Below are 12,182 nucleotides of genomic sequence, written 5' to 3' on the forward strand. Positions count from 1 at the left end.
CAGGTACTTTCTCAGGGCTGGGGATAAAGCAAGGAACAAAAGAGATGGTTCCTGCCCTCCTGGAGCTTACTTTCTGGTAGGGAGGGGTATAGGGAATGACCAAGTATATACTGGAGGACTGTTAACGTTATAGACCAAGACAGGTAGGCAGATAGGGAGGCAGGGGGAATACTGGGTAGTCAAGACCCGATGAAAAAGGTGACATTTAAGAAGATTTCATGATGGGGAGCGAACCAGCCAAGACTGACACCCAAGAGAAGAGAGCTGTAGCAGAAAGAACAGAAAGTGGAAAGGCCCCATGGTAGAAGCATGGCTGAAACAGCAAGGAGGCCACCATATGGTATAGCAGGTACTTTAATACTCAGTGGCATAAGACATTTGTCAATGGTTATTTAGCATCTGAGCACTCAGTGTTTTCAGCCAATTATTAAAAAAGAAAAAGAAAAAAAGATAACATATGTTATCAACATGTTCAAACAACAAAAAAGGTAACATATGTAAACTGTGTAAAAGTGTCTGATAAGAAGGAAACAAAAAAGTTAATCATTACTTAAAATAATAATAGTAATAGTAAAAATAAAGTAAAGCTCTTCTACCTGAAGCAGGGGTGGTAGGTCTGAAACCCTAAATACTTGCCCCATCCTTTCTGTAACCCACACTACCTTCAGGACACAGTTTACCTTGCACAGAACCACAGAGAAGACCCAGAGCTCTAGTTAGAGAAGGTGTACAAGCAACAAACCTACCCTGTCTGAAGTTGCAATTAATGATTGTGCTCTAAATTATGTTGATCTAAGTGCTAATGAAATCTGTTAAAGCTCAACGAAAATCAAAACCAGTTTGAATAATAAGCATCCCTTTATTTGCTGACGTCATTACAAAAACCGATTACATTAGCAACAAAAAGTGTTTTCTTGAGTTGAAGTCAGAGGCAGTTGCTCCCCAAAATGTTAAGTAAAACAGTGTACAACATCTGTATTAAAATGTTAAATTTTACATTGTCTTTACCACTTTTGATCTTCTGAACAATTTTATTGAGCAAAATAAGATACAAGATTACATGTTTATTTTATTTTCAGGAATGTAAAGGTCTAATTATTCAAACAGTTTTTATTATAAAACTAAACTCTGAAGGTGTCTACAGAGTTGGCTTTTTTTCTCTCTCTTTAAATCAGTAGTCTAACAAGGATTAGAAAAGACAAAACTCTGTTCAGTGTTTCTGACAAAGTAGAAAGGGTGAAAACATAAATAAGGCTTTAATTTGGCAAAATATAATACAATGCCTTCTGTTATCCTTGAATGAACAGTTTCCCAATTACTTCACTCTGTAAAAGATCAGAAAGAAAGAAATTCATTTTAAAACAAAGAAACAAAAGGCAATCAGAAGACATCTGTCAAATACCAAAAGTACATATGCCATTTGATCTAGCATGGCCTTTTCAACTAAGATCAGAACAATTAATACTGATGGTAATCAAAAATAAGAGAAAAATCTCAGGATTCAGAAGGAGCTTCTGAAGGTGGATTTTTAAATATGTGAACCAAAATCTCAGACCAAACTGAGAATAATACAGGGATTTAAAAATCCTATTTAGAAAACATTTAAGAGAACAACATTGGGAATCCATTTGTATTACTGTTCTACTCAAGAGACTGTAAAGCTAATAAGGTGAGTGAGCAGCACTGGAAAGAAACTGAAATTTACAACTCTCCCCCGGTGAATAAATAATTGAAGCTTCAGACAGAGATTTCCTAAGGTCTTTTGAAGCTTTCCAAGTCAGATAAAATGACTAAAGAAATTAAACTTCAAAAGCCATTAAAGAGATTAAAAGGACTTAACCATATGCAACATGTGAAGTCTGACTGGATCCTGGTTTGGAAAAAATAGCTAAAAAGATATTTCGGGTATAAGTGGGGACACAAATATGGGCTTTAAAATGGATGATATTAGAGCTACTGTTCTGGTCTTTTTGGATGTGACAGTGATACTGTGGATTTGTAAGAGAATGTCTTTGTTCTTAAGAGATACATACTTAAGTGCTTAGGGGTAAACTGTCATATTATCTGAAAGTTACTTTCAAATGTGTTGACATCAACAAAATATGTATACACAAATAAAGAGATGAAGTAGCTGAAGGGTGTCAGTGTTATACACTATATATCCTTTCAACTTTTCATTAAGTGTGAAATTTTTCAAAATTAGAAAGTTGAGGGGAAAAGAAGCAATTAGAAAGTTAAAAAACAAAGTTATCACTGGCTATCATGTTCTCTAATTAAGACAAGATTAACAGCTAATCAGAAAGTCTACATAGCCCACTGGTACATTAAACTAAAGTGCTGTGTAAACACATTACACAAAATGAAAACCTGATCCATATGACAGTCAAGTGTAAAGTGTAGAAATAAAAGCTAGTTTTTGTCTGAAACATTAACTCTTACACTCCAATAGCACCAAAAAAGAACTTTTTCCTTTCAGAAACAAGAGAAAACTGTATCATGAAAGAATCTATTTGTTAAAGGGAGTAAGGAGGACACATATATAAAAAACACATACACAAAATTTCACCTCAGTTTTTCCTGGATAACTTCAAGAGCCTCTCCAATTCAATACTGACAAACCAAATTACCAACTTTTGGAAAAAGCCAGAACTGAAGGAAGAAACTATAAGAAGCTGGCAATAAAGGATTAGACAGAATGAGGAGAAAGGAAAGCTGTGACAAGGATCAGAGCACATAGTGCTTGAATTAGGGAGAAGAAAAGTGCAGATTAAGAGCACAGGGCCTAGGCCCAGACCACCTTAATTTAAATCCCAGCTCACCCAGTTACTAGCTGTGTGACTTTGGGCAACTTACAGAACTTCTTTGGGTCTGCTGTAAAATGGGAATAAAAAAATAAGTAATAATATTAATCATCATCATCATCACCATCATCCCTATCTATCTACTGCACTGGGTTGTTGTGAAAATTTAAATGAATGACCATATGTTAGAAGCATGTTCGTTCTTAGAGGCACATTCATGAAGTGTCAGCTGTTAAAATCATCAGCCTCCTTCCACATGATTCCACAAACAGGTTCCAAGGTAGAAGATCCTGGGTGTTATAGTCTGAATGTTTGTGTCTCCCCCATCCCCCGAAATTCCTATGTTGAGATTCTAACTCCCATGTAATGGTATTTGGAAGTGGGGCCTTTAGGAGATTCCACTGTCATGAATGGGATTAGTGCCCTTTTAAAAAGGACCCCAGAGAGCTCCCTTGCCCCTTTTGCCATCTGAGGACACAGAAAGAAAATGGCCATCTTTAAACCAGGAAGTGGGTCTCACCTGACAGAACCTACCGGTGCCCTGATCTCAGACTCCCCAACCTCCAGAAATGTGAAAAATAAATGTCTGCTGCTTAAGCCACCCAATGTATGGGTTTTTTTTTATAGCAGCCCAAACAGACTAAGACATGGGGTGATAAAGTTTTCTGATATAGTCGGACATACACTTGGAACACTTAGAAGCCAGGCAGATATGAAACACAAGAAAAAGTAGGTATCTGGAAACAAAAAAGTATACTACAAAATACTACTGTTAACAATCCAAAGCTACAAAAACAATTACCTTAATTAAAAGGGGGACAGGCGGATGACAGCCTTCTGTTTGGGGAGGTGGCAGGGGTGGGGAGAGAAGGATAGCAGATGAGCAGGAAGACTTCCAGAAGAAAAGAAGGGTTAATGTTTTACAAATTAAGAGCGCAAGACAAATGCCCCTACAACTCAAAGAAAGGCTAAGTTCTGTGTATTAGGATTTCGAAAACTAAATTACTATACATCATCTCTCATTTTTGTCTTTTAAAAATAGCTTTTCTCTTACTGAAAATGTACAGCATTATCTTAAACAATTCATATGTACTTGTAGTATATACTAAAAAGAAGTAAGATTCCTGGTAGGAAGGTAAATTGGTGCAGCCACTATGGAAAACAGTATGGAGGTTCTTCAAAAAACTAAAAATAGAGTTACCATATGCCAATCCCACTCCTGGTCATACAGCTGAAGAAAACTCTAATTAAAAATACATGCACCCCAATGTTCACAGAGGCACTATTTACAAGAGCCAAGACATGGAAGCAACCTAAGTGTCCATCAACAAGAAGACGTAGTATATACATACAATGGAAAATTACTTGGCCATAAAATAGAATGAAATAATGCCATTTGCAGCAACATGGATGCAACTAGAGATTATCATACTAAGTGAAGTAAGTCAGAAAGAGAAAGACAAATACCATATGATATCACTTATATGTGGAATCTAAAATATAACACAAATGAACTTATTTACAAAGCAGAAACAGACTCACAGACACAGAAAATAAACATGGTTATCAAAGGGGAAAGGGGGCTGGGGGAGGGATAAACTGGGAGTTTAAGATTAGCAGATACAAACTACTATATATAAAACAAGATAAACAACAAGGTTCTACTGTATAGCACAGGGAACCTTATTCAATAAGGTTCAATATTCAACATATTGAATATTCAATATCTTGTAATAAACTATATGGAAAAGAATATGAAAAAGAATATATATATGTATATATATAACTAAATCACTTTGCTGTACACCAGAAACTAAAACAACATTGTAAATTAACTATGCTTTAATTAAAAAAAAAAAAAACAGTAATAACATATACCTAAATAAAGCAGGGAAGAAAAAAAGATTCTTGACATCAGACATTAACCTATAAATTCTGATGATTAAGAAATCTGTATTTCCAATTTAATTATCTGGTAGTAATTTTAAAAGAGTTGACAAGAGGGAGAATACACTGAGCAAAAATGATGGCTGAAGTTAAAAACTCGAGGGTAACACAAACATTTAAAGGGCATAAAGAAGAGCTGTGGGAACCAAGAGATCCCTAAGGAGGGGTTATCACTGTCAGTGCTGGCTAGAACCTATGCAAGGAGAGAGTTCTCAAGTGCTAGTGGACCTCTAGCTTCATACAATCCATCTATCTTTCATGATACACTGCTGATCACTCAACCGCCCTTTCACTTGCCAAATTTGAAATTAAGTTCATCAGCTAACAAAAGAATGCTGAGTTATCTATCACTTAGGTGAGCTGTCTGCTAAACAACAGTTCAGCTGTGTTGCCAGGGTATATGTATTTCTTTTAACAAATTACACACTACATTTTTATAAATTAGGAAGAAAAAAGTCTGGAAAAATAAAAGTGTTACTACCAATGATCAGTGTAAGTCTCAAATTTAATATGATTAAGGCAAATGTGGGAACAGGCAAGCAAAAATGGTTCAGACCACATGTTTGAGAAGAAAAAGAAAATACTGAAGAACACTTTTGAGATGCTGGAGAGATACTACTGACAAGGTCTAAAGGCAAAGGGTAACAGGCCACCTTATAATTTTTTAGGTTCTCAGAAGCGAAACCCTTCCCTTAGAAAACAGAGGCCTAAGGACTGACCTCACCGTATTTAGAATAATTCACAACTATTTTCAGTATCTTATATGCAAAAGATGATCCTGTATTAGCTCTAGCAATTAGGAAATCATTAATGAATTACCTCAGCAAAAACGGTTTCAACGGAATGGCAGGAAGAGAAGCCATTTTAGAGGAGATGGAGTAGTTAGTAGCATGAGACTGTGAGAATAGTTTCTTCTTTTAAGAATCTTTGTTAAACAGTGAAGTAAAAAAATTAGGGTGGTAATCTAAAGAAAGTGCAAAGTTAAAATAATATATTTGAGCATTTTTCAAGACTGAACAGAAGCAGTGAGTGGAGAGGACTGAAGATGTAGACTTCAGGACTGAAGCAGGACTGAAGATGTGGGAAGGAAAGTTGCCCTGGGAAGCAGGAAACGAGGTTATTTTCTAGTTTGGGGAAGAGTGGTCAGGTGGCAGAAATTTAACTCTAGGCAACTGAGAGGTCAGCTTACCAAGGATAAAAGATTAAGGTATAATTCTTTTTGCTGACAGGTTATAAGAATGAGTTGGGTTTATTTGAAAAGTCTTCTTAGAGGTAACTCACCTGAAATAGCATTTTAAAGGAGAGTGTATGCTAAGACAGGCCAGAGGACAATCATTCTACAAAAGTGAGACAGAATGCCCCTGTGACCAAGATGGAGGTCCATACCAACTTTTCCAGAGCACCTAACCTATCCTGAGGCCTTTGTATAACCTAAGAGTCTTAAGTTTGGGTTCTGAAAGGGACAATTAAGTGATGAGTTGCCCCCTGGCATTGCACAGGCCACCCTACTCATGTCCAGGACACCACGATTATTATAGAACAAACAGCTTCAAAAGAAGAATATCTAAAGTATTCAGTGCGTATCAGAACACCCTAATTAATTACCCAAGGCATTGTGACTTAAGTCATTCTTGAAACAGGTAAAACCCAGGAATCAAATCAATCAACATGCATTTCCAGGTAATACAGTCAATAAAATTTTATAGCTTGGTTTGTTTATCTTCAGTTAACACTCTCACTTCAGAAGTTAAAAAATGGATTTCTTTGATTACCCACAGCAAACTTAAATAAAATCCAGCTTCCAATGTAAAGAAACTGTGACGACTTGATTTTCAGTTCAGCATCTTACCTCAGTAAAAACATTATAGTCACTTTATTTTACCAAGTCATTAAAAAAAAAAGAAATCACACAGATATTTTGCCAGAACTAAGATCAGGATAAACTAAAGAAACAGTTGCAGACATTATGGCAATGAACAAAACCTAGGTAAACAAGTTATGAGTCTGTTCTGTAAAAAGGTCAAAAGAGGCAAAGAAAAAGGGTTTTTACATGAAAACACTAATTGGAAAAGATATGTTCACTGCAGCATTATTCACAATAGTCAAGATATGGAAACAACCTAAGTGTCCACCAATGAATGAATGGATAGAGAAGATGTGGTATGTATGTGTACATACATACACACACACACACACACACACACACACACACACACACACACGCAGTGAACTACTTGGCCATAAAAAAGAAGGAAATCCTGCCATTTGCAACAACATGGTTAGAACTTGGAGGTATTATGCTAAATAAAATAAGTCAGATGGAGAAAGACAATATGATTTCACTCATATGTGGAATCTAAAATAAAACAAACAGACAAAACAAAAACAAACTCATAAAAGAGAACAGCTGAGTAGTTACCAGAGGGGAAGGGAGTTGGAGGGTGGACAAAATGGGAAAAGGAAGTCAACTGTATGGTTATAGATGGTAACTAGTCTTGTGGTGGTGATCACCTTGCAGTGTACACATGTATAATGCTATACTCATGAAACTTACATATTAAAAAAAAAAAAAAGATAAGGTATGTTTTTTTCTCCTCCAAGCTACAAGACCAAAAAATATGTACAAGATGGAAATAAAACTCCAAGAAAGCTATAAAGCTGTCATTTGGAGGTTCTGAGAGAGATAAAGAGGGAATATTTCCACTAGGGTAACAAGAGTTCCTATATTTAAAGTAAGTACACACTATACATACATTCACACACACAGTATGTCAATTATCTATAGACAGACAATAATACTTCAGTTATTCTTACCTAATACCTGATAGTGTTCTTTCTCCTTTGTGAGCTGTTGGTTTACTGCCTGAAGTAACTGCTGTAACTGTGTTACAGTCTGATTTAGACTTACAGACATTGTCTCCTTCTCAGAAGACTCCTAAAAAGAAGACAGAAGAGATGAAAAACGCTGAGCACAAGAAAAAGGCATTTGCAACCAAAACCAAAAATAGTTTATTGCTGTTTTAAACACAAACAAAAAAATCTGAAAGATGATATGAAAATTGACAATAAAAACCACATAGCGCAATAGGGTTTGCTAACCTAGCATGCAAATTAGTTTACATCAAAGAAAGTTATGTTATAAATGTTGTCACTAGGTTACAAAGGGAAAAATCTAGAATCGATGAATATCAGATATAAATCCATTTCTCCTTTCAGAAAAAAAATTGCAAGGAACCAAAGGAGAGTACATTCATAACAACAGAAAAATAACAGTTAACATATATTGAGCTCTTACTAAACTTGAAGCACTGTTTTAAGTGTTAACCCACTATTCTAAGTGTTTTATATAGTAATTCATTTATTCCCTTCAACAATCCTACAAGATAGGTACTAATATCATTGCCTTTTACAGATGGAGCAACTAAAGCACAGAGAGGATAAAAAGTTTCCCCTAAGTCAGTCACACAGCTACTGAATAGTAGAACCAGGATTCAACACAAGCAGCAGAGTCTACATTCTTAAGCAGTACACCATAATACCTTCCACCACAAACCTAAACATTAACATAATAATGTCTCACCAAGCTAAAGTGAAAACAAACATTAATAAGAACACTGCATTTCAGATAAGATACCTCAAAGAAAAAATAACCTTGAGTTAAGAATGCAACATAATTGATAGAAGCACATTAAAAAGGCATTTTTTTTAGGTAGAAATGGACCCTGTACATTTTTTATTCTTCACATAATTTACAAGGTAATCAGCGCAGAGATTTGGAGCTAAAGAAAATGCATACCGTTTCTGGGGAAACATCACTATTCTCAATAACAGTAGTGTCTCCAGCAGCTTTTACTATTTTTGACTGGATAAGATCCAGTGACTGTTGAGCCTGTGAGGAAAGCAATATGGAGTCTCTGAATAATACAACTGATAAATAAATATATACAAGAAAACGTATGAGTGATTTTCTTACACTCATTATATTTTGTACAAAACTAAAGCTCTTCACAAAATACAATGTAAAGCCAACCTGTTCCGTTTTTTCCCCCAAATCAAATAGCTTTCTCCCCCACCAGATTATAAAAGCACATGCTCACCATTTTAAAAAGTTCAAACAATGCAGAAAATGTATAAAGAAATAAAAAGCAGAAATAAGCACAGTGATATTTAGGTTAACATTAGTCTAGATCAGAGGTCAGCCAAATCTAGCCACACACAGCCTGTTTTTGTAGAGCTCACAAGCTAAGATTGGTTTTTACATTTTTAAAGAGTCGTGCTAGACAAAAAAACAAAGAGTATATGAAAGAAACTATAGGTGGCCCACAAATCCTAAAACAGTTTGTGAGTTTGCTGACTCCTAGTCTAGATCCCTCTTTAGTGCATATATGTCCTAACAGAAAATTGGTAGAAAATGTTCTATAAATGGGCTTTTAACATACATGCTGTTTGACGAAGCATTTTCTTTTTACATGTCAATAAATATTTATGTGCATTTCCAATTCAGAGTTGCACAGTATTTCTATTACATAGATATGGTACAGTTCACTTTCAACTACTGTTGCCATTTTATGCCAAATAACACGGCATATCCATATCTTTGAGCACCTGTTTAATATCCTTAAAGTACCTCTTGAGAAAATAAACTGCTAGGCTAAAACTGCAAGTTTTATATTTTGTCCAGTGATCAAACATTCACGTTATCAAAATATAAATCAGATTGCTCAATCCTGACAATGTATCATATATCTAAGTCAGAGTTCTGAAACTTTTTTTTTAATAATTCACATTCTTAATTTATTTTCATTCACAAAACAGCTCTTGTAAATGCCATTTTATAGAAGATAAACTTGAGACTTGCAAAGAGCAAATAATTGCCCCATGGTCACACAGCTCAGAAGTGGCAGCAGTAGGATTCAAACCTAATGAAACTTCTTAAGTTCACATTTTATCTACTGGTGACAACATCAAAGTAATCTGAAGCAACTCTAGATTCCTAGACTTTTGCATAACAATTATGATATAATCATACAGAACCAACAAATATTTCTTTCAACCTTTAAAAGAGTGGCAAATTTAATTGTTTTGCTAATGACTAGATCTGCTATAAACAATCTTAGCTCTAAAGTAGCTCTGATAAAAGCATTTATGAATTACACTATTAAAAATCTCAAAACAGGGGCTTCCCTGGTGGCGCAGTGTTTGGGAGTCCGCCTGTCGATGCAGGGGACACAGGTTCGTGCCCCGGTCCAGGAAGACCCCACATGCCGCGGAGTGGCTGGGCCCGTGAGCCATGGCTGCTGAGCCTGCGCGTCCGGAGCCTGTGCTCCGCAACGGGAGAGGCCACAACAGTGAGAGGCCCGCGTACCACAAAAAAAAAAAAAAAAAACTCAAAACAGAATTACAAATAACTTGTCAACCTAACGCAAAGAATAAAAAATGTAATCCTAAAAATCACCCATCTACATGTGAGATTAAGAAAAACATATTTCTACAAAGAAATAAAGGGACGAATTTCTGAAACATCAGAGGTCTATATATACTTCTTTCACATTCATGAAGATCAAAAGAAACATACTTTGTAAATGACTATATAAGCAAATCCCAATAAAAAATATATAGATGTAACCAATTTTAAGAGTCACATCAACTGAATTCAAAATTTAATCTACACTTTACAAAGCAATTAATTATATAAATATGATGAAATGAAGAAGCGAATTAAGAATGGAAAAACAAGCCAAAAAGTCTAGTTCCAAATATGTAACTGTATAACAAACAGCTTAAATTTATAAACAAATTAATGTAATGATGTGAAAGAATGAATCCAGGGTTAGCAGTATGTCTGCTTAAGATTCAAGGTACAACATAATATGATGATATGGCATCTTCAGGACAAGCAGTGTCTTACCTTATGCAAGTCACCAGCTACCTTCTGTCTTTCACTTTGTTCAGTTCTAAGTTTTGCAAGTGTTTCATTTAACTGCTTCTTTAACTGTAAAAACACAGGAACACCACAATTAATTCACATCCTTCTTTGATTCCTTCTTTGATTATGCTGAGACCTCTAGGACTGAAGAATGAATGAGAAAGAATGGGCTCGCTAACAGTTATTATGCACAGTGGATTAGCCAATATGCTGCACCAGATGTACAGAAAAGCTAAGAAGTGCAGGTTCCAATCTGTAAAGCTAAACATAAGAAAAGCTACAAAACCAACTAGAGTTGAGAGTAGAAAACTGCAAATGTAAAAACAAAACCATCAAATTCCAGTAGATTTTTTTTTAAAGTATTACTATTCACTATTCATAGGGCAGTTCATTCACATTTATTTCAAATTAAAAGGCAAGTCATAAGAAATTTTACTAGTTTTTAAATGTTTAAAGGCTTTCTTAACCTATATAGTTCAGTTAAGAAGAATCAATTGTGTAATATTTTTAATAAAAACATTGAACAGAAGATTACAAATCCAGTAAAATGAAATCTTCAAAAATTTAAATGTCACTCATCCTTTAAGATGTCACTAGAAAGGTAAGTGCAAGACCACACTGGCCTAACTATACCAACAAGGCATGTCTTAATATATACATCTCAACCAACTTGTTGAAACAGTTATAAAGCTCTATTAAACTCTAGAGCTAATACATAATGACTGTTCTCTTAGTAACTATTCTGATTACATAAGAATGAGGGAAATGGACTCACTGACAAAAGATAACTTTTTCTTATTAAACTCATCAAGTTAATTATGTCTCTCACCCACAGGCACAGCATTCCAAACAGTTCTGGAAACCCAAAAGGGGGAAATATAAGACACTGACATTTCGAACATGTAGAGAGAATTAGTGCAGGACATTCCATTTGGAAATTTTATTTTGGGAACTCTATTTATCCCAAATGCTTCAGTTCTTGCTCCTTTACTTAACTCTGATTTCACACATCAGAGAGGTTATTCCTTTGGCCCAGGAACACACAATGTATAAGCAAACAAAATTATTTTAATATATCTTAAAATGTGGCAACAGTTACCCTGAGCAAAAAGCAAACAGGAAGATTAAAATGAAGACTGCAAACTCAAGGCAAAAAAATTTTAAATATCACTCAAAATGACCTCTTGACAGAAGTAAAGGGTCAAAATGTACAAAGAGAGCATCAGACTGAATGGAGACTCAACCATAATCCTGTGGGTTTGATGCTGCACTGGAGTCAGCCACAAAGCATCAAAGTTAAAAGTAAAATCTCCAACAACTGTAGGTGGAAGTGGGTTTTTAAAAAACACATTACAGGGGCTTCCCTGGTGGCGCAGTGGTTCAGAGTCCGCCTGCCGATGCAGGGGACACGGGTTCATGCCCCGGCCCGGGAGGATCCCACATGCCGCGGAGTGGCTGGGCCCGTGAGCCATGGCCGCTTAGCCTGCGCATCCGGAGCCTGTGCTCCG

General features: G+C 35.7%; 1 protein-coding gene across 12 annotated transcripts in view; it reads right to left on the bottom strand.

Moving 5' to 3' along the window:
* Window positions 1-845: 845 nt before the first annotated feature.
* The window catches only part of KTN1 (kinectin 1), a 118,436-nt gene continuing 107,099 nt past the window's right edge, over window positions 846-12,182 (bottom strand). For all 12 annotated transcript variants that reach the window (XM_060004509.1, XM_060004505.1, XM_060004512.1 and 9 more), the window contains 4 exons: window positions 10,657-10,740; window positions 8,545-8,637; window positions 7,563-7,683; window positions 846-1,325 (listed from right to left, as the gene is read on the bottom strand). In XM_060004509.1, coding sequence (XP_059860492.1) covers window positions 1,321-1,325; window positions 7,563-7,683; window positions 8,545-8,637; window positions 10,657-10,740 — 303 coding nt within the window. In that variant the 3' untranslated portion in view covers window positions 846-1,320. The remainder of the gene's footprint in view (window positions 1,326-7,562; window positions 7,684-8,544; window positions 8,638-10,656; window positions 10,741-12,182) is intronic.

Source organism: Delphinus delphis, chromosome 2, assembly GCF_949987515.2.
Source record: "Delphinus delphis chromosome 2, mDelDel1.2, whole genome shotgun sequence".
Classification (NCBI taxonomy): Eukaryota; Metazoa; Chordata; class Mammalia; order Artiodactyla; family Delphinidae; genus Delphinus; species Delphinus delphis.